The sequence below is a fragment of the Aulonocara stuartgranti genome, assembly GCF_965226115.1.
Source record: "Aulonocara stuartgranti genome assembly, chromosome: 12".
NCBI classification, from domain to species: domain Eukaryota; kingdom Metazoa; phylum Chordata; class Actinopteri; order Cichliformes; family Cichlidae; genus Aulonocara; species Aulonocara stuartgranti.
The window spans coordinates 8775599-8798336 of NC_138948.1; the positions used below are offsets into that span (position 1 = coordinate 8775599).

General features: G+C 41.1%; 1 protein-coding gene and 1 long non-coding RNA gene across 2 annotated transcripts; both read right to left on the reverse strand.

Annotated features, from left to right (window-relative positions):
* Positions 1–645: 645 nt before the first annotated feature.
* LOC309719521 (uncharacterized protein) lies at positions 646–3820 on the reverse strand (the record flags this gene model as incomplete). Its single annotated transcript, XM_082555681.1, has 3 exons — positions 3661–3820; positions 1585–2173; positions 646–708 (listed from the first exon to the last, which is right to left on the reverse strand). The coding sequence occupies exons 2-3, from the start codon at positions 2065–2067 to the stop codon at positions 646–648; spliced, it is 546 nt and encodes a 181-aa protein (XP_082411807.1). The 5' UTR covers positions 2068–2173; positions 3661–3820.
* A 5913-nt stretch (positions 3821–9733) lies between these two features.
* Positions 9734–18286, reverse strand: LOC309719542. Its single transcript, XR_014280259.1, has 3 exons — positions 18212–18286; positions 18018–18128; positions 9734–9847 (listed from the first exon to the last, which is right to left on the reverse strand). It is a non-coding gene; the product is annotated as an uncharacterized lncRNA (long non-coding RNA).
* Between the last annotated feature and the right edge of the window lie 4452 nt (positions 18287–22738).

Consider the following 22738-nt stretch of genomic DNA (forward strand, 5'->3'; position numbering starts at 1 on the left):
GATTATACCTTGACTTTAAAACAACAGTGGACATCACAGCACTTCCAAGACCTTATGTGACTGTACAGCAGCAAGTGATACTGCTCAGTAATCTACAAAGGCCTGAAAGGGGGAACTGTTTCTTTAGCCAACCTGTAAATTCCTAACAGATTGAGCTTCTGGTTGAAGGCCTTGTTTTTGGAAAAGCAGCTGAAAGAAGCTTGTAACACTGCAGGATTTCTTTCAGGCTAAATACATTAGCAGATGGACAATGGGGTCAGTGATCCGAGGTTTACTTGTAACAGAGAAGCACAAAGTCCTTATCGAAGGAGTCTGTGAATTACAGTGTGACTCGTGTTTGCCAGCTTATGCTTAGCCAAGCGTTATGGTGTACCACTTTGTTCTGTATTGAATCTACTGCAAACGTGGCTGTTAATATCTTAGAATATCAGCAGTCAAAACTAAAAAGAAACACGGGCTTATTTTAGCTGTGATAACATCCCTCTGCAGGACTAAGAATTGACCTGACAAATCATGACACCCCAATTTAGACATCTTTATTCTAAATGTACAAACACCACAAACAGAAGCTTATTCAGTGTGGTACGGCAACGCCGGATAACGTCTGCAGATGTAATCTTCAGGAACACCAGTCTCATTTATCTGTCATCCGCTTGGGGATTCGAGGAGCGCCTTTATCGGGGTTCCGCAGAAAGGAATTCGCAGAGACTGCAGATGAAATATGGACGGGTTATTTTCAACAGAATCACTACTGGCAGCCTTGAGAGGAGGAGATAATTACCACTTTGACAAGCTTTGATCACAGGTACAGTTATGCTCAGAATGTCTATGTGGATAGAACAATGAGATGACGGCCCTGAAATCCAGATGAGTGTGGCCTAGTTTTGCTTCTTAGATTATGAATAGAAGTACTGTCTAGCGCATGAAGATGCAAGAACTAACAAAATAGGGGTAGTTGATGTGGCATAGTTGACTGTCCATAACTCTTTTGATTTGTAGAAGTGGAGAAGAGCTACTGCAATGCTCTGGGGGAAAATGTTGTGGGTAAGTCATCCACTTGTAAATACTGTGGGTGGAATGAATCACTGTGGTTTCTTTTTTGTCCGAAGGCAGCAAATTATTCAATAGAATGACAGATGGATCAACGAGCCTGGAGTCTTGCTGGAGTCGATTTTAGCGAAGTAGGTGTGGAGTCACGAGGGGTAACACTGGTGGGAAGTAGGGAAAAAAAAATCAAGATGAAGATGTAACCTTGGCATACAGAAATAAGGTTCAGTTCATTGATATCTCTTTGAAAATGCATCCAGACCAAAGTAAACATGCCTCCCACACTACCTGCCAGAACTAAACTGAGATGCAGTGTTTCTTAGCAGGGCCACCCAGGTATAGGAAGGAAGAGCTCTTTTTGTTTGTGTGTGTTTGATGGTCAAACAAGTCAAATGAGTCAGGTTTTGCCTCTCTGACCTCCGGAATGTAAACAACAAACCTTATGAGTTTTCAAGTCAGTGTTTTGTTTATGTTACATAGTTTTTCAGGGTTTGCGAATGTATTCTTCCACCCCTGCAGGACTCATTTATATTTTACCTCCTCCTGTATCCTGCTCATTAGTCCTGCACTGATGTTGTTCTCCTGGAGGCTCAGATGCCTCAGTGGAAACTGTGTCCTGCAAAGCAAAGCCCCCATGATGTCATTTCCTCCCACATCGCTGATGCAGTTCTTGTCTAAATCCACCTGCTGCAAACTCATGTTCTCTTTCAGCATGTCAGCCAGCAGCCTGACCCCGGGGTCACCCAAGTTATTTTCGTCTAGGATGATCTGAGTCAGTGAGCTGTTTCCTTTTAAGCTGTCAAAAAGTTCCTTCCAAGCTGCCAGATCGGCACCGCTGGTCTGTGCTAGCCCTAAATACTGAAGATAGGAATGGGATCTCATATATGATGCTAACACTTTCACCCCATCACTGTTCAAACCATTTCCTCCAATATCCAGCTCTAAAAGTGTAAAAAGCCTGAAAGAGCTCCATCCAGAGGGCAGCTGAGGTAGCATATTGTGTTCTGATGGGAAAAGCATAGCCTGTTGGATAGCAGCAGCTGCTCTTGCTGTTTGTTCCTGCAGCTCAGCTATTCCGTTCAACAGGGTCAGCACTCCATGGTCACGCAGTTTGTTCCCAAACAAGCTGTAGAGAGAGAAAATAGAGGTTACTGTGGAGATTTATTTTTGAGCCTCCATGAACCACTCACTTGAAAATGTAGCTGTGTGCACCCTGATATTAAGTTTTCTCTCATGTGACATCTAAGTTCAGGCAGAAAGCCTTTTTTTTTTTTTTTTTTTTTTACACCGGATGACACTGGATGACACAAATGGTGGATTTTGTGTGTGTGTGTGTGTGTGTGTGTGTGTGTGTGTGTGTGTGTGTGTGTGTGTGTGTGTGTGTGTGTGTGTGTGTATTTTTGTTTTGCAGTAAAATGGAATCTGCAGAAAACTAATTTGTTACATCTTTTCCTGTTGAGGGGTTGATGTATTTGGTATGTTAAATGCAGATTTAAGGCTTTTGAATAACTGAAGAACTGAACTGGTGCATTTGGGAATAATGCTGAAATATATTCATGTGTTTTCACAGGTAAATTATTTTTAAGCCCTTACAGGAATATCTTTGCCTCTATTCCCCTTTAAGAGATGAAGATACACTTTTCATTGGCTGTATTAGAAATAGTCTGCCAGCTGAAAATCTCATCTCATTTGTTTAATCTGTAAAAAGTGAAGTCTCAGAATAATTACGCAGAGTCACAAGCTTGACTGTCGCCAACAAAGGCCTTCTAGAAATAGAGGGGCCGGTCTTTCTCACCACTCTGCCGCTGTCTCGATAATTTGCCTTCACTTACCGCTTGTTTGTGGGTCTCTATGCTTTAAGTTTTGGCTTCAGTAAATAAAAACAATCAAAAATCAGTTGACTGACTTGATGATTAAAAAATATCCAATATTTCTTTGCCTTTAAAAACTCTTGGGTCACCTTTGCTGTTTGTTTTATTGTTTGCACTGTGAAGCATCAGTCCTTCAGCTGTGCAGCAACTGTGTTCTTTACTTGGTTTTAAGCAGTGAAGTTGTTTTTCTAACCAAGGGAAGAATGCTTCCATCATTCCCTTTGGTTGTCTTCTGTGGTTTAAAACATATTTTGGTCTTGCTGTTATCGACAGTGTTTTCCTGTAAGAATGGGCGAGATTTCTAAATTGTTTTTGCTATCATAGCCTAAAGATGGGCTCTCTCACTTGCAAGGACATCTCTTTAGACCTCGTGTGGAGAATTCCACTGGAAAGTACCAAATACAACTTCATCATCTCCAGACTTTTATCTGCCTAATGCATCACAATAATAATAAGGAAACCAGTTCAATATAAGCTGCTGAAAATGGGGGACTGTGTATAAAAATGGCTGAAATTCCCACACAGTTAATGTGATACTTATATATCCACTACTTTGGTTGCTGTGTTTCTTGGATTTGCTGCATTTTTATACTATCTCTTCAGTTCCGTTCATATTCCTGTCTCTCTCTTTTTAAAAAAAGTGATATTCAAATGCTTTTAGATGGGGGCATGTTTTCTGAATTCTAATGTTATTCTTTGTCAGATTTTGATAAGACACAACTCAGTGGAGCGTAGGACTTACTGCAGGCCTTTGACCTGGGGCTTCACTCTCAGAACGTCCAGCAGAATGTGAGCACCGTAGGGGCCAATGAGGTTGAGGTTGAGATTGAGTAGTGTGACTTCAGACAGACTGCTTTTTAGTGACCCCGCCAGGCTCAGCAGAAGGTCATCTGTGAGGTCCGTGTTCCTCAGAACCAGCTGCTCCACCTCATCAGACATGCTCAGCACTGTCATCATGGCATGAAGCTACATTTACAAACCAGGAGAAAGTCACAGAAAACTGTAAGTCCCTCTAAAACGACAGTGCGGGAAATGAAACTGTTATAATGCAGTGTCGCTATACTGTTATCCATAAGAACAGTTTCTTACTGTGAAACTAGAGCACTGTGCTGTGTGGAATATATATTTTATATCTGTGAATTCTTCTTTTCTGTAATCTTGTTGTAGAGTGGTGCAGAATGCGCGAGCACAGAATTGCAAAGATATGATACAGACAAAAACATATTACATTTAACTTCTAAGTTACCTCAATTACAAGAGAAGCAGCTGTTATAAAAATACAGAAATCACATTTGCACAAGTGCAGATTATTATTTTGTCCTTCATACAGAAATGCATTTTGCATCTGAGCCCTGAGAGGAATATTAACATTAAGCATTTACTGTTTGTAAATGTGCGCAACAGCACACAATGTGAGATGTGTTGTCGGGTGGGAAAGAGATGTGGGGGAGACAGGTGCTGGAGGTTTTCTAAACACAGACAAGATGAGAGTCCGGAGACATATGGTCTGGCTGTCCGGCCACGTCTACTTTGCCATTTTGCTAGACCTTGAGGAATTTTTCAGGAACTGTTGGAAGCTTTTTCATCATGATCGGTATGACCGAGTGAAATGCCTGCCTGCCCCAGATAAAACTCAGCGACCATTTGAACAACTCGTCTTTGTATTCAAAGCCCAAATAATAGAATAAATCCTCTGAATTCATCCAAATGAAATAAAATCAACATTTTATCTGCCAAATCAGTGTTACATGCCTAAGACATATTGCCACCTTTCTGTTATCAGGGTAGATTTTACATGTTGGACAAGTTCCTCAGGGGGGACGTTTGTGCTTAAAAGCTAAAAATATGAAGCAGTAATTAAAAGAGAAAATGGTGGCACTCAATAAAAGCCTGTGTTTCTCTCTGTGTAAACACTACATTATTTAGTGAATAGCTGGAACATGGTAATATAGTCAGAGTGTGGAAAAACATGAACAACCTTAAAGCTAGTTGAGAAGTGGGACAATGGAACGTGCATTACTTTAATGGGCAAATTGTTTTTTAATGTTGACATTTCATTATATTATTTGGCAGATACAATTCCTGCTCTGACAAAAACACAGAATGGAAGAATCTGCTTGAATCGAGGCTTTTGGCAGTGATTTAATGCCAGGAAAGCTTCTGGCAAAAACACAGTTTCACCACAGTAATTTGTGTTATACACACACCTGTGCCTGCAGGTCTTGCTCTCTAACGGACTCTTCCGTGCCAGCGCTCTGATTAACCATGTGCTCTTCTTCCTCTGGCTTTCCATCATGCTGCAGAATGGTGTCACTTTCTGCACTGAGCTCCACATCTGAGCGTTGAGCTTTGGGGCCCGATGACAGCCTCTTCTGGAGCCGGCACCTCTCCAGGACTTGGCATACAGAAAGAAAATTAAACAACTCAGGTGCAATAAAACCAACTGTCCTGAAGCCAAGTGCATGCAGTGATATTGATATCCGCGGTTAATTTGAAAATGTAAATAATAAAATCTAAAATTCAGTTTGTGCCTCTGTTTGAGCAATAGAGAAAGCAGATCAGCTAAAATTTATGCACACAGGCATGTGTGTATCTGCATAACCTCTCCCACACGTCATCCGTCTTCCTTTAAGCAGACATTTCTCAATGCATCACTTTCTTGCAAATTCAACCTTTTTCTGCTTAAGTGTATTATGTAAATCAGCTACAGCTCTCCAGGGGGATTCCACTTTGGTCCTACTGTGCTGCGGTTTCTTTACTCACTGTTTGCCTTGAACCAGTGATGTTTGCTTGGGCCTTGCTTCAACGCAGCACTCATTTCCACACATTCTTCATAGAAGTCCTTCAGCTTTTCCCCATCTCTGTTTTTCCCATTTGATCCAAGGCCCTTCTGTTTCTCTCTGTTCTGCTTCGTCAGTGCTTCCTCATCCTGCAATGAATCTTTAAAAAGAAACACTCTTTTTCTTTTCTGTTTTCTTTCTCTGCAAAGAATATTAAATGGAGATACCACAGGCAGAAGGCTTGAAGGTCATCTGTATCTCCCCTTGAAAGGCCAGAAGATTCTATTTTCCACTATTTTTCCATCTTGTCTTACAGGAATCAAACCAGATAAAAATTAAAATTTGCATACCGGGAAATTTGCTTATCATGTTCGATGGCGGCTGCCCCGTATGCAGGATTGTGACAGGGCTGGTTGTTCTGTCCTGCTCTTGTCTGGCAGACAATGCCTTGTCTTCAAATTTTTCCATCACTGTTGACCTCGTTGAGCTCTTGCCGTCTTGTCTCTCTTCTCCTCTGTCATTTCCAGCTGTCTTGCCTTTGCTCTCCTTCTGATTAGTTTGACCCTTGCGTCGTTTCTTTTTGGAAGTCTCTTTAATTCCAGCTACAGGAAGGTCTTCGCTGTCTGTTGATCCTCTGCTGCCCTCCTTGGTGTGTTTTCTTGTCCTCCTCACTGATTTCTTCACAGGTTTGGCTGGGATAAATAGAGGGGATGATGGACATGACTCGATGACGCCTGCTTTGGAAACATTAGAGACAAAATGAGAAGGAAAAAATGCTTTGTGAGACATCTTGTCTTTAAAGTAGTTGATCAAAAGCAAGGACTGGGCCTGATATCAAAAAATGTTGATGAAAAGCTTTAGGAAGTAATGGAAAATTGAGACCCTCATTTCCAGGCTTAGTACCATTGCCAGTGCTCTGCTCGAGAGAAAGATTTAAGTTCTCCTTTGCGCCGTTGTTCAGCTGCTGGCTAGAGCTGTATTTGGTTCGGAGACTTGTGCATCTGAAAGGGATGGAAATGTGCTTTCATTATATTCTACCTACTGTACCAACATCACCCCCTGATCTTGTAAAATATGCTTCCTTTTTCCTCAGTGTCCACCCACAACACATTATATCTGCAAAACAATGGATTTACCCAACATGTTTTGACATTTGGTATTAAATTCTCATTTTTCTGCCAGTGCCATGCTGTCTGTCTCTCAGAGGATGTAATCTTACCTGTAGCAGGGTATCCCACCAGCCAGCCAAGTCAATCTGAAGCAGCTCTTCCTGCCCTGCTGGAAGCCAGGAGTGTAGCGGTACTCACAGCAGGAACTGATCCTGGTCACCATGATGCCATTGACATAAAAGGAAGCACTGAATGGGTAACCTCTATGTCTCTGAGACAAAAACTGGAACTGCTCTGAAAGATACAAGCAGCACAAATATTAAGATTGTAGATATTGTTTGATCTTTTTAGAAGGTAGTCTTGTTTGGCTTTTCTTGCTGCAGGTCATCACATTTGGTAATGGTTTCTTATGCATTTGTCTTGTGTTACAAACGGCTTGTGGTCCACAAAAACAGTGGCCAGGTGTTCTGCACTTCCTGCAGTCTCATGTGTCACACAAAACCCTCCTGCAACACACAGCTCACATATTCTCTCTCTTTCTCTCTCTCTCTCTCTCTCTCTCTCTCTTGCACACACACACACACACACACACACACACACACACACACACACACACACACACACACACACACACACACATGGAGCAAAACCCACAAAAAGACTTGGGGCCAAAACACTAGTCATAATTGATAGCATCACTGGTTGCATTTGGAGATTGAAATCACTTTTATGATTTTAATCAAATTTTACTTTATCTTTGCTTATTGTCATCATGTGGTGATGTTTGGCAGTGCTTCTATCTTTAGTTAAACACTGTGTTCAATCTTTTGCTGCCTCAACTGGTTTAGTTTAAAAGTAGGCCTAAAAAGCACAGAGTTACAGCGCTAGTCTACCTCAAAATCACTCTGCAGATTCTTCTTCCTCTGGCCTGTAGCGTTATTTATTCATCTAAATTGCTTTGGATTGAGTTGCCCAGTTTTTGGTGACATTGGCTGTAGAGATACAGTATCAGACTTCTGTTAAAAATCTTGGATCCAGACAGAACTCACCTTGTGGTGCTCAAAGTGCCAAAAAATACATTTGAGATGTTTACCAGCAATGTGTTGTTTCAGAAATTATGATTCAATAAAAACAAACAAACACAAAAAACATTAACTTTGGTGTGAGCAGTTTCATTCAGGAACTCTTTTCTCTTTTTTTTCAACTATGTCCTCTAACCAAACCAAAGGAAGTAATGTGGCTAGCTAATGTTACAACGCAGACAAGAAGACACCAGAGTCAACAGAAGTTCTTAGAAGACACCATCAATGTTAATGTTGTTTGCTTTGTTGTGCACAAGCTTTTTGTTGGGGCTAGACCATAGGCTTCCCTCAGCTCAGTGGGATTGGCAGGTGTAGTTCAGTGGAAGGAAAATAGTTCTCTGCATGCTATATCTCCAAAACTGAGTGACTCATACTGAAACTATCTAGATGGATAAATGGAACCAAGGTCAGAAAGACAACATGTTTATTTGATTTTAGAATGAACCTCCACTTTGACAGCACTGGAAACATACCACATCCTGGTTGGCTTTTGCAACTCCCATTTGGGAATAGTAACATTAACTTAGAAAGAGACCCTTTTTAGGTGCAATCAAGAGATGCAATACTCAAAACAGGACGCAGATCCAAGTGCAATTTATGTTGCAGTTCCAGCCATTGATTGGTGTCTCAAAATATCTTTAAAAAAACAGATATGTCAGACAGTACAAAAAAGGCTATTTTTTCATTTTATACTATCTATTTCATTTTATTCTGCTTAGTCAATTCAAAGACAGTGGGAGGTGGAGTCTATCCCACCAACAATAGAGCGAGAGGCAGGGTAAACCTTGAACAAGTTGCCATAATCACTATTTAAAATGAACTTAACTGGAAACAAAACATTATGTCAAAATGTTAGATATAACTAAATCTGTATGTAATGTCACTGCACTCTTGCCATCAAAATCACATATCACTGTATATAAAGTGTAAAACCAATGCAATAATAGTCACGACATATCTCATTGACTTTGTGGGATCGACTGTTTGGATTGTGCTTCTGTGTATTGTCTGCTCCTTTGTTTTATTCCTACCAAGGATTTTGTAAACACATCACACATGCAGTCTGAAGCAGAAATCCATAACCTCTTTCTTGCCTGACTTTGAGATTCCTTCCCTGGAGTGATGCTTGTACAGTGTATATCAACATGTACCGACTGCAAAGATGAAATAACTTGTCTTGTCTATTGACGTTTTTTATGCGATGACAGTGCATCAGGTCACACATCAGCTTTTTATTGGTGTTCGGCTGAAATTCTGCCTCAGGGCAGTGTTCTCATCATTCTCATTAAAATGTTGCTTTGATGAGGAATTAAGCTTGTGGCAGTGGACACTTTAATGCCACTGATTTCTTTCTCTTACTTTGACCCCCTTAATGGCAGAAAACACCTTAAAATCTGCAAAAGGGAGTCAAATATAAAGAAATATAAAAAACGAATTTCTGAATCATTGTTGGCCATTCAAACGATACGGTTTCAGCTTTAGCAGTTCCTACCGCCTGGAGTTACGAGGCCTTTGAAGACACAAATATTCTCTCCTCCATTGACTTGCTGGAGTACTTTCAGTTCATCCTGAGTTGACCCAAGCCCCAGATTCCGATGTCTTTGTCCAAGGTAGGTCATTGTCACAGTGACATTGGATTTCTTTGCCTCTTTTTGTGCCTTAAGGCTGCTCTGATAAGAAGAGGGCAGAACGTGCACAGTGTAAGAAGAAGGGTTTAAAACATGTTTGAATTTGTTTTTGTTGCAAGCAAAATATCAGCCTACCTGTTTTGCTGTGCGACCTCCTGTTTTCTGAGAAGCCACTGAGGAGAAGGATCCTCTTCGTTTGTCATATAGGTAAGGGCACGACTGACTCAGACTGCCTCTGATTGAGTTCAGGCTTGAAGCCTTAGCTGTGATGGCTGGGAGATAAACATCACCTTTTCCAGGTCTGCTAGAATGGGCTCCAGGCTCAGTCAGCTACATGAGACGATCAGAATCAGAATACTTTATTAATCCCTAATGAAATGATTTGGTTACAGTTGCTCCAAGACAATAAGAACAGTAACAGACTGAACTAAATTAAATAATGCAATTTATTACAAAGTTACAAATTATAAGAATACAAGATACATGCAACATTTCAAAGAACAGTTTAAAAAGAATACTTTATTTTTTCATAGCTCATCAATGTTATCGAAAGAAATTATTTACAGTTACACTACATTCTGCTTCTCTACATATATTGGTAGCCACAGATATCTATGGCAGCAAAACATAAATAAACAAAAAAATAAATAAATAAAAATAAATAAAATACAAGGTGTTGTAAATTTTCTGTGTCTCCCTCTCCCAGTCTGTTTGTATTACTGTCATTCCCACCTATGATAGTGTAGCTGGCATTGTTTTCACTCTGTGGCTCTGTGTCTGTATCAGTTAAAATATGGTCCTGGAGACACCTACTGGAACTACCTCAAGGTCTGTTTTGAACACTTTCACATGTCTGTCTGCCTGTCGTTGCCATGCAACTGCATCACAACTGTGTTTGATAAGACATCAAACTTTAACTGAGGTTAAAAATAAATAAATAAGTTTGACGACAGGTATTGCCTGACCAATGAGTATTACTTACTCATGTAATAATAATGACATGTTAATAGGCATTGCACACAGGCATTGTGATGGACCGAGCAGTGAAGGAAACTTAGGCACAGGTTAAAGTCCAAAAAATGATTTTTTTATTTAACCCAAAAAACATAATTGGTTAACTCATGCAAAAAGAATCAAAATCTTGGGCCCATAAAAGAGGTCAAACTAACAAAACTCTACTCAAAGTTAACAACACAACTGATAACTCAAACAAACTGACCTAACTTAATGAGACAAAGGGGAAACTTAAATAGTGGCTGATCAGCCCACAAAAACAGGAAAAGGGGTAAAACACACAAAACCTAACTAAACCAAACATAATGAACTCCAATTCCCCCCCATGGTCCCGAGTTATGGCATGAACCAATTTGTAGCCTTCCTTTAAAGCTCGCTCCGCCCCTTTTCCACCTCTTGGCTCCTTAATCAAGGGACTGGAACAGCTGCAACTAAGGTAACTCAGAAAACAAAAGATTAATCATACATAACAGTGTAAACTAAAATGTGCGCACTTATTTTAGAATGCAGCGTTATGTGGATATGTGAATGAATTCTAAACCAAAACCAGTTATTTATTGTTCTGTAAATAAATTCCTATATTTAAAGAAAGAAATGTGAATGCAATGTTACTTATAAGCCTCTATACTAACATGGTGATATTACCACTGTGTGGCTGTAAGTGCAGCCATCACACACTCCCCCTCTTCAGATCTCTCCCTGGGACAGCGAGAGAGACAGTCTGCAGTGCAGTTATCCTTGCCGGGGATGTGGTTGATGGTGAACCGGAATGGCTGGATTGCAAGGTACCATCGCGTGATCCTTCCATTTGTGTCCTTCATTCTCTCTATCCATTGAAGAGCCTTGTGGTCTGTTTCCAATATGAACTCCCGTCCGAGAAGATAATACCTAAAGGAGTCCAGGGCCCATTTGATGGCAAGTCCCTCCTTCTCGATGGTTGAGTATCGCACTTCCCTCGGAAACAGCTTTCGGCTGATGAAGGCCACTGGATGACGCTCTCCAGGCGGTCCCTGTAACAGAACAGCTCCCAATCCTCTCTCTGAGGCATCAGTCTGAAGAATGAAATTTCTCTCAAAATCAGGGCTGTGCAACACTGGGCTCTTACTCAGAGATTGTCGTAGGTCCTGAAAAGCCATCTTAGCCTCCTCTGTCCAGGTGATCTTATTGGGACTTCGGGCACCAGTCAGATCCGTCAGAAGAGCTGCCCTGGCGGAGAAATGAGGGATAAACCGATGATAGAATCCTGCCATACCTAAAAATGATCTCAGCTGTTTTCTGGTCTCTGGCAAAGGACAGGATTCTATGGCGGTGACCTTAGCTGGATTAACAGTCAACCCTGCAGACTGAAGACGCCCCAATACCTTCTCCAGGTGTTTCAGGTGTTCTTCCCAGGTAGAACTAAAAATCACTATGTCATCAAGGTAGGCTGCAGCAAAATCAGACATGTCAGACAGTATCTGGTCCATCAGTCTCTGGAATGTTGCCGGGGCACCATGCAGTCCAAAGGGCATGACTTTAAACTGGAACAAGCCCCACGGGGTCCGGAAAGCAGTCAGCTCTTTTGAGCGCTTAGTCAGTGGTACCTGCCAATAACCCTTGCAGAGGTCTATTGTTGTCAGGTATCTGGCCTTCCCAAGACGCTCAACCATGTCATCAATGCGGGGAGTTGGATATGAATCAAATTGTGATATTGCATTCAGGTACCTGAAGTCTATGCAGAAACGGATACTGCCATCCTTCTTTGGCACCAGGACCACCGGGTGGCACCACTCGCTCTTCGAGGCTTCAATGATTCCTAGTGACAACATCAGGTCGATCTCCTCTTTCAACGGGATCAGTAGACGCTCAGGTATCCTGTAACTCATTCTCCTCACAGAAGCTCCATCTTTCAACACAATGTCATGTTCCACAATGTCCGTTCTACCAGGATTTTCACTGAACACATCTAATTTACACAGGTTTCTCACCTGAGCCTGTCTTTCCTCAGGAAGATGGTTTAGATCCAGGTCCTGAGGAGTGGGTTTTGGCAGATACTGATCATCCACTTCCTCCTCCTCCGAAACCTCCCGGATCAGAAAGACATCTGCTTTTGGTCTCTCCACCCATTCCTTAAGCAGGTTAATGTGCAGTACTCTGCTGGAGCAGGGCTGATCTGGAATAGCGACCTTATAGGTTGTTTGTCCAAGTTTCTTTTGGACCTCATATGGCCCTTGCCACTTTGCTAACAGCTTACTGTCATCACTTGGAAGAAGCACCAGCACCTTCTCACCAGGACTGAAGGATCTTTGCCGAGCTGACTGGTCGTACCAGGCCTTCTGGTGCTGCTGTGCTTCCGCTTTGTGGGCTTGGGCCAGCTCCGTCATCTTCTCCAACCGTTCCCGCATCTGGACAACATAAGAGACAACATTGACAGCCTGTGATCTTTCTTGGTCACCCTCCCAAGTCTCCCTTAGAAGAGACAAGGGGCCTCGTACCTCATGGCCATACAATAGTTCGAAAGGTGAAAAACCTGTAGAAGCCTGGGGTACTTCTCTATATGCAAAGAGGAGGTAGGGCAGCCACTGATCCCAGTCTGTACCAGTTTCATTGACAAATTTGCGTAACATTTGTTTCAGAGTCTGATTGAAGCGCTCTGTTAGGCCATCTGTCTGAGGGTGGTATGGCGTTGTCCTCAGGCTCTTAATCCCAAGGAGCTGGTACACCTGCTTCAACAAAGTGGACATAAAGTTAGTGCCACGGTCAGTAAGAATCTCACGAGGAAAACCAACCCTTGAGAAGAACTGTATGAGACAGAGGGCGACTGCTTTGGCTTTTATTGATCTCAAAGGAAAGACCTCTGGATACTTTGTAGCGTAATCTGTCACAACCAGCATGTAACGGTTGCCTGCCTTGCTCCTTTCTAGAGGACCAACAATGTCCATTCCTAGCCGTTCAAATGGAGTGCTGATAATTGGTAGAGACTGGAGAGGAGCTCTGGAGGGGATTTTAAGAGAAGACTTCTGGCACTGAGGGCAGCTTTTACAGAACAGTGTTACATCCGAGCGCACACCAGGCCAATAAAAATATTTTCTAATGCGGGCCATGGTTTTGTGCTTTCCCAAGTGGCCAGCCCATGGAATGGAGTGTCCCAAGGAGAGCACCACCTTCTGGACTGCTGTAGGAACCACCAACTGCAATGCTGAACCCTGCTGACGATACAGAATGCCATCTTTCAGCAGAAACTCCCCCTTGCTGTTCAATTCTTGCTCAGTCCCTTGGCTCCTCTCTGCAGCTTTCTGGAACAGAGATGTTAGAGATGGATCGTCATGTTGCATTTCAATAATATTAACAGGGATTTTGAAACCCAAAGGTAACTCAGGCTCTATGCTAGGAGCTTCTCGAACAGCAGTATGTAGAAACTTCTCTTGCCTTCTCTGTCCACGTGACTTACGAGACTTCCCGGGTGCAGTCTCTATGTCCGCATCATAGAAGGGCAAGGCACGGAGTGGGTGTAGGGACTCCTCTTTCTTCTTAGCTTGAGCTCTTGTTACTGCAACATTGCATGTATGACTAGGATTCAGCAAGTCAAACAACACAGGCAGATCTCGACCCAGCACTACTGGAAATGGCAGATTCTCTGCAACACCAATATTTAGAATATACGTTTGTCCTTGTACCTTGATGTACAGATCTGCTGTTGGATATGATCTCTCATCTCCATGAACGCAGCGAACAGGGATTGTCTCCACATTAACTTTATTTGCGGGTACAAAGTCTCGGTGCACAAGAGTCTGAGTACTTCCTGAGTCAACAAGGGCCTTTAATGGTTTCCCATCAACCTCAACTAAGGTCATTTTGAAACCATTCTCAAACTCCACTTTAGGCTCCACACTTTGTCGGGGCACAAAACACATCTGAGTTATTTTTGTAGAATCCTTTGGGCACATAGGTTTTGTGTGGCCCTCCATCCCACACAAATAACAAATCACAGTCTTGGGTGGAGGTCTTGACGGCATATTGACAGACTGGCTCTTTGGAGGTTTACTCACCCCTGCTTTCTGGTAGTGAGGGACAGATTTTGAACCATCTCTCATTTTTCATGCTGTGTGGCTCCATGGCTGTCCTTTTCTCCGTGCTGCCACAAACACATCAGCTAGCTCTGCAGCCGCCGCTGCAGAGTTTGGATTGCGTTCTTTAATCCATATCTGTAACTCAGGAGACAGCATTCTCAAGTATTGTTCTAAAATTAATATTTCACTAACCTCATGCACCGTTTTTCCTTTTGGCTTCACCCACTTCTCATATAACTCTTTCAATCTTGCATATAGTTCTTTTGGATTCTCATCAGGTTTTACCTCCAGTGAACGGAATCTCAGTCTATATGTCTCAGGATTAATGTCATATTTTTGAAGGATAGCTGCTTTAACTTTGTCATAGTCTAGAGAGTCATCCATATCCATATGAACATACGCACCTCTTGCTTTGCCAGTGAGTAAAGGAATCAGATGAAAAACCCAGTCCATTTTTTGCCACCGGCAAACTACAGCCATGCGTTCAAATGTTGTTAAAAAATGTTCAATATCATCCTCCTCTGTCAATTTTTCCAGCCTGGGTTCATAAAAGCGAGACTGACCTGACTGAGGATGTATTTGCTCATTACTGGAGCCAGCACAGGGAGGATCCTCCTCTTCAAAGGACTCTACCTCTGGTTGTTCAGGTTCCTCCATTTGAGGCTCAGGGACCGGGGAGGTACGAGCTTGCACTTCTACCTGCAACAGCTGAAACTGATGTTGCAGTGCTCTAAAGCGCTGTTCCTGGCGGGTAAACTCCTCCCTTCTTCTTGCTTCCTGGGCCTCCTGCTGACCCATATGAGAACGAAGCATGGAAATCAGTTCTGACATTGTCGGCTCCTTACCTTGGCTCTCAGTACTATCCACCCCTCCAGAGGCTCCATTTTCCTCTCCTCCTTCTACTTGCTCTACAACTCCAACTGGCTGGTTTTGACAATCTCCTTTTGCTCCTCTGCCACTCCTTCCCATTCTGTGCATGGCTTGATGAGTGAAGAGGGGAAAAAAAGAGAAAAAAAAATCCTGTGCCTTCAACTGCTGATCCCACTTCTGACACCACTTGTGATGGACCGAGCAGTGAAGGAAACTTAGGCACAGGTTAAAGTCCAAAAAATGATTTTTTTATTTAACCCAAAAAACATAATTGGTTAACTCATGCAAAAAGAATCAAAATCTTGGGCCCATAAAAGAGGTCAAACTAACAAAACTCTACTCAAAGTTAACAACACAACTGATAACTCAAACAAACTGACCTAACTTAATGAGACAAAGGGGAAACTTAAATAGTGGCTGATCAGCCCACAAAAACAGGAAAAGGGGTAAAACACACAAAACCTAACTAAACCAAACATAATGAACTCCAATTCCCCCCCATGGTCCCGAGTTATGGCATGAACCAATTTGTAGCCTTCCTTTAAAGCTCGCTCCGCCCCTTTTCCACCTCTTGGCTCCTTAATCAAGGGACTGGAACAGCTGCAACTAAGGTAACTCAGAAAACAAAAGATTAATCATACATAACAGTGTAAACTAAAATGTGCGCACTTATTTTAGAATGCAGCGTTATGTGGATATGTGAATGAATTCTAAACCAAAACCAGTTATTTATTGTTCTGTAAATAAATTCCTATATTTAAAGAAAGAAATGTGAATGCAATGTTACTTATAAGCCTCTATACTAACATGGTGATATTACCACTGTGTGGCTGTAAGTGCAGCCATCACAGGCATAGTAGTCAGTGCTGCTGTCAAGGAACATAAAAACATGTTAAGGTGCTTCTTCTGCATCATGGTTCTTGTTAAACAGCTGGAGTTGCTTCGTGGGAGCCCAGGGCTGCTGTCTGCTGCTGCAGCTGATAGTTAAGTTTGGCAGAGAACACATTTCACTGCGGGGATCAAACAAAGTAATGCTTTACTTATTCTTTTTTTTTTCTTTTTAAATTCTGAATGACTTTTGAATAGACAAAAGGAACAAACTATTTAGTAGTTATAGTGTAGGAAATGACCTATTTGGTAAAATTTCAGTCCTGATGATTGCCTCTTTGATCATTTTTCACCTTTAAATCTTAAAATTTGAATTAACTCAAGACTGAAATGCTGCTACATCCACTGTAATAAGCAGGTCTGTTATATGATGGGTATCAACACTCTTCTTATATATTTTTTGTGTGATTTCGTATGCAATCCATGTATATATTTACTCACCAGACACTTTATCGGGTATAGTTTTTCAGTTGCTTGTTAATGTGAATATCTAATACCAACAACATGACAGCAGCTCACTGCATTTTGGCTTATAGATATGGTCAAGATCAGCGGTCCCCAACCTTTTTTGCGCCACGGACCGGTTTATGCCCGACAATATTTTCACAGACCGGCCTTTAAGGTGTCGCGGATAAATACAACAAAATAAAACTAGTACCAGTACCGAAAAAAAGAAGATTTATTCATAACACACGTGAAAAGAGCCAGGAAAACCGAGTTAACGATAAAAACGATAACAAAATAACGCTGAAAACCGATAAAAACCCTGAAAACCATACATTTCACACCTGAGCCTCAATTCTCGCGGCCCGGTACCAAACGACTCACGGACCGGTACTGGTCCGAGGCCCGGGGATTGCGGACCGCAGGTCAAGATGACCTGCTGGAATTCAAACTGAGCATCAAAATGAGTGAAAAAAAGTTATTTAAGTGACTTTAAACATTGTGTGATTGTTGGAGAATGGCCCTATTAAGGTAAATATATGAAGGGAGCAGCAGTTTGCTAGGTAAAGGTGCCTTCTTGACAGAGGTGAGAGCAGAATAACCAGGCTGCTTTGAGCTGATAGGAAGCCAATAATAGCTCAAATAACTCTTGTTAAAATCATGGTTTGTAGAAGAGCATCTCTGAATGTACAACACGTCAAACCTTGAAGCAGCAGCAGAAAATCACCCTGGGTGACACACCTGTCAACTAAGAACCAGAGATTAAGGCTATAATTTGAACAGGTTGACCCAAATTGAGCAATAGAAGATTGGAAAACTTTTGCCTGGTCTGATGAATCTGCAGCAACTGTTTGATGTGTCATGTCAGCACGGACCAAAAGCTGTGAGGAAAGTTTCCAGCACCATTTTAGTCCGACAAAAATTAAGGCAGTTCTGAAGACAAAAGTGAGTCCATCCTAATACTACAGTGATCCACCTATAAATAAAAAGGCTGGTGAGTATATTCTTTTTTTGTCTTATTTTTGAGTTTTGTAATTTTTTAAATTCTCATTTAAATTCACACTCAGTAAATAAACTTTGCAAGTAGAGATCTCAGAGTTTACCTGGTCATAATTCTTAAGCAAAATAATAAAATTATATGTTAGGTTCCTGAAGTTTGCATGCGTCATGTGTTGGGAAAAAGGGACTTGTTACTAATTTCATCAAATTAGCATGCTGTTCAAGATTTTTCCGACCTTGTAGATCTCCACAGTGTCTGGATTCTCAAGGAGGAGAAGCTTGCTTTTTGCTCTAATCAGACTGGCAATGGAATGGATCATTTTAGCATCTCTAGGCTGAGCTGGGATCTGTTTAAAAAATATTCAGAAAAGGAGAACGTTCAGATGCAATGTCAGCCATGGATCAGAAACATGCCCATAGAATGACTCACAGGAGTGTCTCTGTCTCCTCCGTGAACTCCTCTGTAAAAGAGATCCTGAAGAAGAGTCTTGCTGTTCCGTCTGATTCTTCTCATCGACTCCATTCTTCCAGCAACACGTGTTTTTGAATATATACCGTCAAAGGTTTTCTTCCACCTTTTATAGTTCGTAAGAGGAAAAAGTGTGACTATCACAAGTTAAAGTAGACACCTGGAACACTGTAAACACTTTGTGGTAAAATAATAATGAGGTAAAGGTACTGCTAATCATTCTTCAGCCAGGCTGTTGACAATGGTGCTTTTATTTCTATAATCACTAATTTTACAATATTACCTTCAGGGTATAAATCAAAGATGTGGGTAGAGATTCAAAGGTCTGTGATCATGGTAATGTATTCCTATTATTACCTTCCTGAGCTGTACTGTTATGGCTCCCTAAAGGTGGTATTATAAAGTTTTTTGTGTGAGACAATTAAATGAAAACCTGGGTGGAAGCAACAGAAAAGCTCTATAATTTTCACAGTGAGTAGGATGTATATTATAGTTTAGTCAGGAAAAGATTATATAAGGTCCTCGGGTGAGAGTCTGCAGAAACAACTGTACGGGGACCTTCTCTTTTCATTTAAGTTGTAAGGTCACTGTGATCCTGCAGCTCAGTGAATAAATCGAGGCAGTCTTTGCTGGAAGTCCATTCCCCATCTCAGCACCTAATGTGTTTTAAAAAATAATACAAATATGATAAATCTAAAACTAAGAAGGCACATCTTAATTCACTAATAAGCTTTCTTTTTTCTTTTACAGCCTACCGATGAATTTCAGTATCTGTAATCTAATCGCGTCATCCGCAGCCATGTCATCTGCTGTGCTGAGTGCTTCTGGGAGAGGAGGTAGCAGGCACGCAGCCATCCCCCTGAGATTAGTAGCCTGCGTATGCATGAATGCGCCCCAGCCTCCAAGACTAAAGAAATTGGTCTAAAGAAGTGTTTCTTTTTGGCAGTCTGGTTTATTGTCTAAATGGCTATTCTTAATGGCCCATATGTTTTGTTTTAAGCCTTTAATATAGCTAGAACTGAGAAATACATATACAAACAAGAAGCTTGTTTACTTCTTGTTTGCATATGTAAATAGATAGATGACAGTGTGATGTAGCATCTGCAGATGTTTAACCTATGTGCTGTCTAATCTGATCAGATATTGTAGTTTTGAGGGCCATTTAAAAAAAATATAAAACTGAAAGAAACAACATCTTACTGAAAAATGCTCCACTATAAATAAAACATCTTTATTTAGGGTTTTACTAGTACTATATGTATGCAGTACTAACAAGATATTAAATCATGTTTAGCATTTTTACTTGTATTGTAGTAATAATAAATTCATTATACATTACTAAATATATTAGTCTAGAAGTATTCATAGCTAATTCCTAACACTATATTTACATTTATTTTTAATTCTTTTTTTTAGGTTTACCTCTTAATAATTATTTTAAATGTCATTATTAACCTAACTACATTAGTACAAATTAAATAAATAAATAAATGCCCTCCATACAAAATAAAAATAAAATAAAATGGATTCTTTCTTATTCTCCATTATTTCTTATTGTGTTTTAAAGCTACAAATCACAGGAAGCACAGCAAGTACTCAAAACATTATTACATTATGATGTGTTTAAAATCTTTCTTCTTTCCTCACTCACCAATTTTTCTCATAAACCCAGAGAGGATAGAGAATCTTACCTGTTGTCTTGTCCACGTATGAAGCTGAATATGTGTTTGCACCTGGTGATGTGATATGTCCACAGCTGCTGATCTCCTGTTCTCTGCTCTCTTCACAAAGCCAGTGACACCTGAGCAGCCGACGCCTTTGGCACATAGTCCCCGTCACCTGACATTGGTACCTCATATATCATTAATCGCCTCTGACCTTTGCTTTTCGCATTGACTGCCTGTGCTATTGTTTAAGTCTTTTCTTTTCTTTTCTTTTCTTTTTTTACCAACCAATTAGAAAATGTAAATTGAGGAGACTGAACACAGATTCATAACCGTGAATCACTGTCACGGACCCAGTTCCAGGGATTCGGGGTCCGTGAGCAGTGTGGACTACTATTGTAGTTATTATTATTATTATTATTATTATTATCATTATTATCATTATTGTGGTTGTTGTTATTATGGTTGTGTCTGCTGTCCTGTTTTTCCGTGTTGGTGTACTGTCAGGTGTTTAGGGGTGTGTGCTTGTGTATGTGAGGGTGCGGTCGTGGCAGGCACTTTTAGGCCTGGTGGGTGTGGCCCTGCCAGCTGACCGGTCCCACCCAGGAATCCACACACACCTGGCGCCGATCAAGCCTCGTCAGAGGAGCTTCAAAACAGTGTGGCTGAGAGCTCCTCGACGCTGGATCGTTGAGTGACTTCCCGTCAGTCTTAAGTGTATTGTGCAAGGTTAGTGCAAGTCTACTGTTAGGTTTTGTACTCACGGCTGCCTTTGGTATGCGTGTTTCCTCAGGAGGAATTGTGGCGACCAGGAGGCAGCACACGGAGAGTACACAGGGAACGGAGACAGAGCACGGAGCACGGGATAAAGGAGAAGACACGGAACGGGAGTTGGGATCGCACGGGGGGATTTATTGTTGTTCGGATTGTCACCACTGTAAATAAACACTGTTGCACTGTAGAGTCCTGCATTTTGGGTCCTCCTTTCCCCACATCCCCACGGTCTGCCAGCGAGACCGTGACAATCACTGCCACTGATTTCAAAAAAACATTTCCACAATTTGTCATGAGCAATTTTTAACAAATTTGCTGCAAACAAAAATGAAGTATGTTACCACAAATGCTCCATCCCGCATCAACTAGTGAAACTAGGTGATCTCTTCATTACACGTTCTGCACTTGGCATTCTTTGAAAAAGGGCTGCACTTGTGTTTTTTAGCAAATGCAGTCTGGTTCTTGCACAGAGACCTCCGGGGTGGAAGGGGATAGAATGATTGTTACAGCAACTTTTACTGGAATAGGATTTTAATCAAACTTCTCGGCAACTTTTTTTTTAAAAAACTGATGCCACAATTTTCTGTACTTGTACTTAAAAAAACAGTTAGCAAAGAAAAAGGAAGTGATGATAAACCGCAAACATGATAGAGCTCAAAACATAACCAACACACATATCAGCTTATTCTGGAGCTTGTAACCAAATTACATGGTTCATTAGCAGCGGCACCAGCTGTCATAAAGAGCAATGTGAACTCAGTAAGCATCACTCATTCGCAACAATTTTAACAAAAATGGACAAAATTTCAAAAGAAAATAATAAATTGCTTCAGAACGAAATTGTGATTATTCAAATGTCACATCACCTATTATTAAATCTGTCTTAAACGATTGTGAAGGTGCCCAAATGAGCAGTGAATAGTCATCCTTGCCATGAAGTCTTTTCAGTAGAAGTGTTCATTACATACTTTTTATTACACATTAATTCCCAAAGTATTCATTACAATTCACTTTAAGCTTATATAAGGCTTTGTGAGGCAGTCTGATAATCAGTGAAAGTGATCTTTCAGACTTCCACCGTTTTCACTGGAATAGGATATCAGTCCTTTTTGCCCGTTTGTACTATAGATAAGGTTTTTGGAGCAACAAGGAATATGGTGATAAAAGACCCAGCTTTGCAAGATGCTCACTTAATTTTTAAACTCAGTCTGCATTAGCCTCAAATTACCTTCAGATAAACTTTTTTGTGTGTATTTTTTCACTGAATCAAAGGCTACAGACTTTATCCACTTACAGTTAAGACACATCAGACTCATTAGAAACAGATCTTTAAGACACTGGTGTTGCCAAGAGGAATAATTTCAGCAAGTAAAAATAATATTTCAATGTTTGTTGTTGTTTCAAAGCACATTAAAAAAAGAAAAAAAAAAGAAAAATTATTATTTAAATCAACACATTCTGGTTTATTAGTGCCATTTAAGTTATAAATGTTAGCAGTGGCTTAAGAAACATACTAATGAAATATGAAGGGTTGTGTGAGACAGTCACACATGTGAACATCATCTATCCAGATGTAAAGCACAATTAAAAATTAACTGAAATTTAAAAGTTTTGTCAGAGACCTTCTACATGTATGTCTCCTTTCATCAGTTCACCAGAGACTGTAGGCATTCCCATCATGCACTGTTATTGTTATATAACAGTCATTTTCCTGATGTTTGCCCATAAAGACCTGCTCATTCTCTCGTCATCTCTGCTCTGTGAGATGTCTGAATGGTTGCACTGTGCGCACGCCTCAGCTCTCTCAAAAAGCCCGATCTGCCAAGCGAACACTGGCTCCACGCAGTTTCTTATGTGCCGTGGCACATTCAAAGGGCCCCCGGAGGCCACCAGGCTCCGTCTGCCTGCTGGATCCATTACATTCATAAACTGATAGGAGGTCTGACCGTATTTGGCTTGGCAGTCCAGCATTTGCTTCCTACCATGTTCACTGAAGCAATGTGTCAGTTTATTGTGGGTTCGCCGCACACCTCCGCCCTCCAGCATCCAC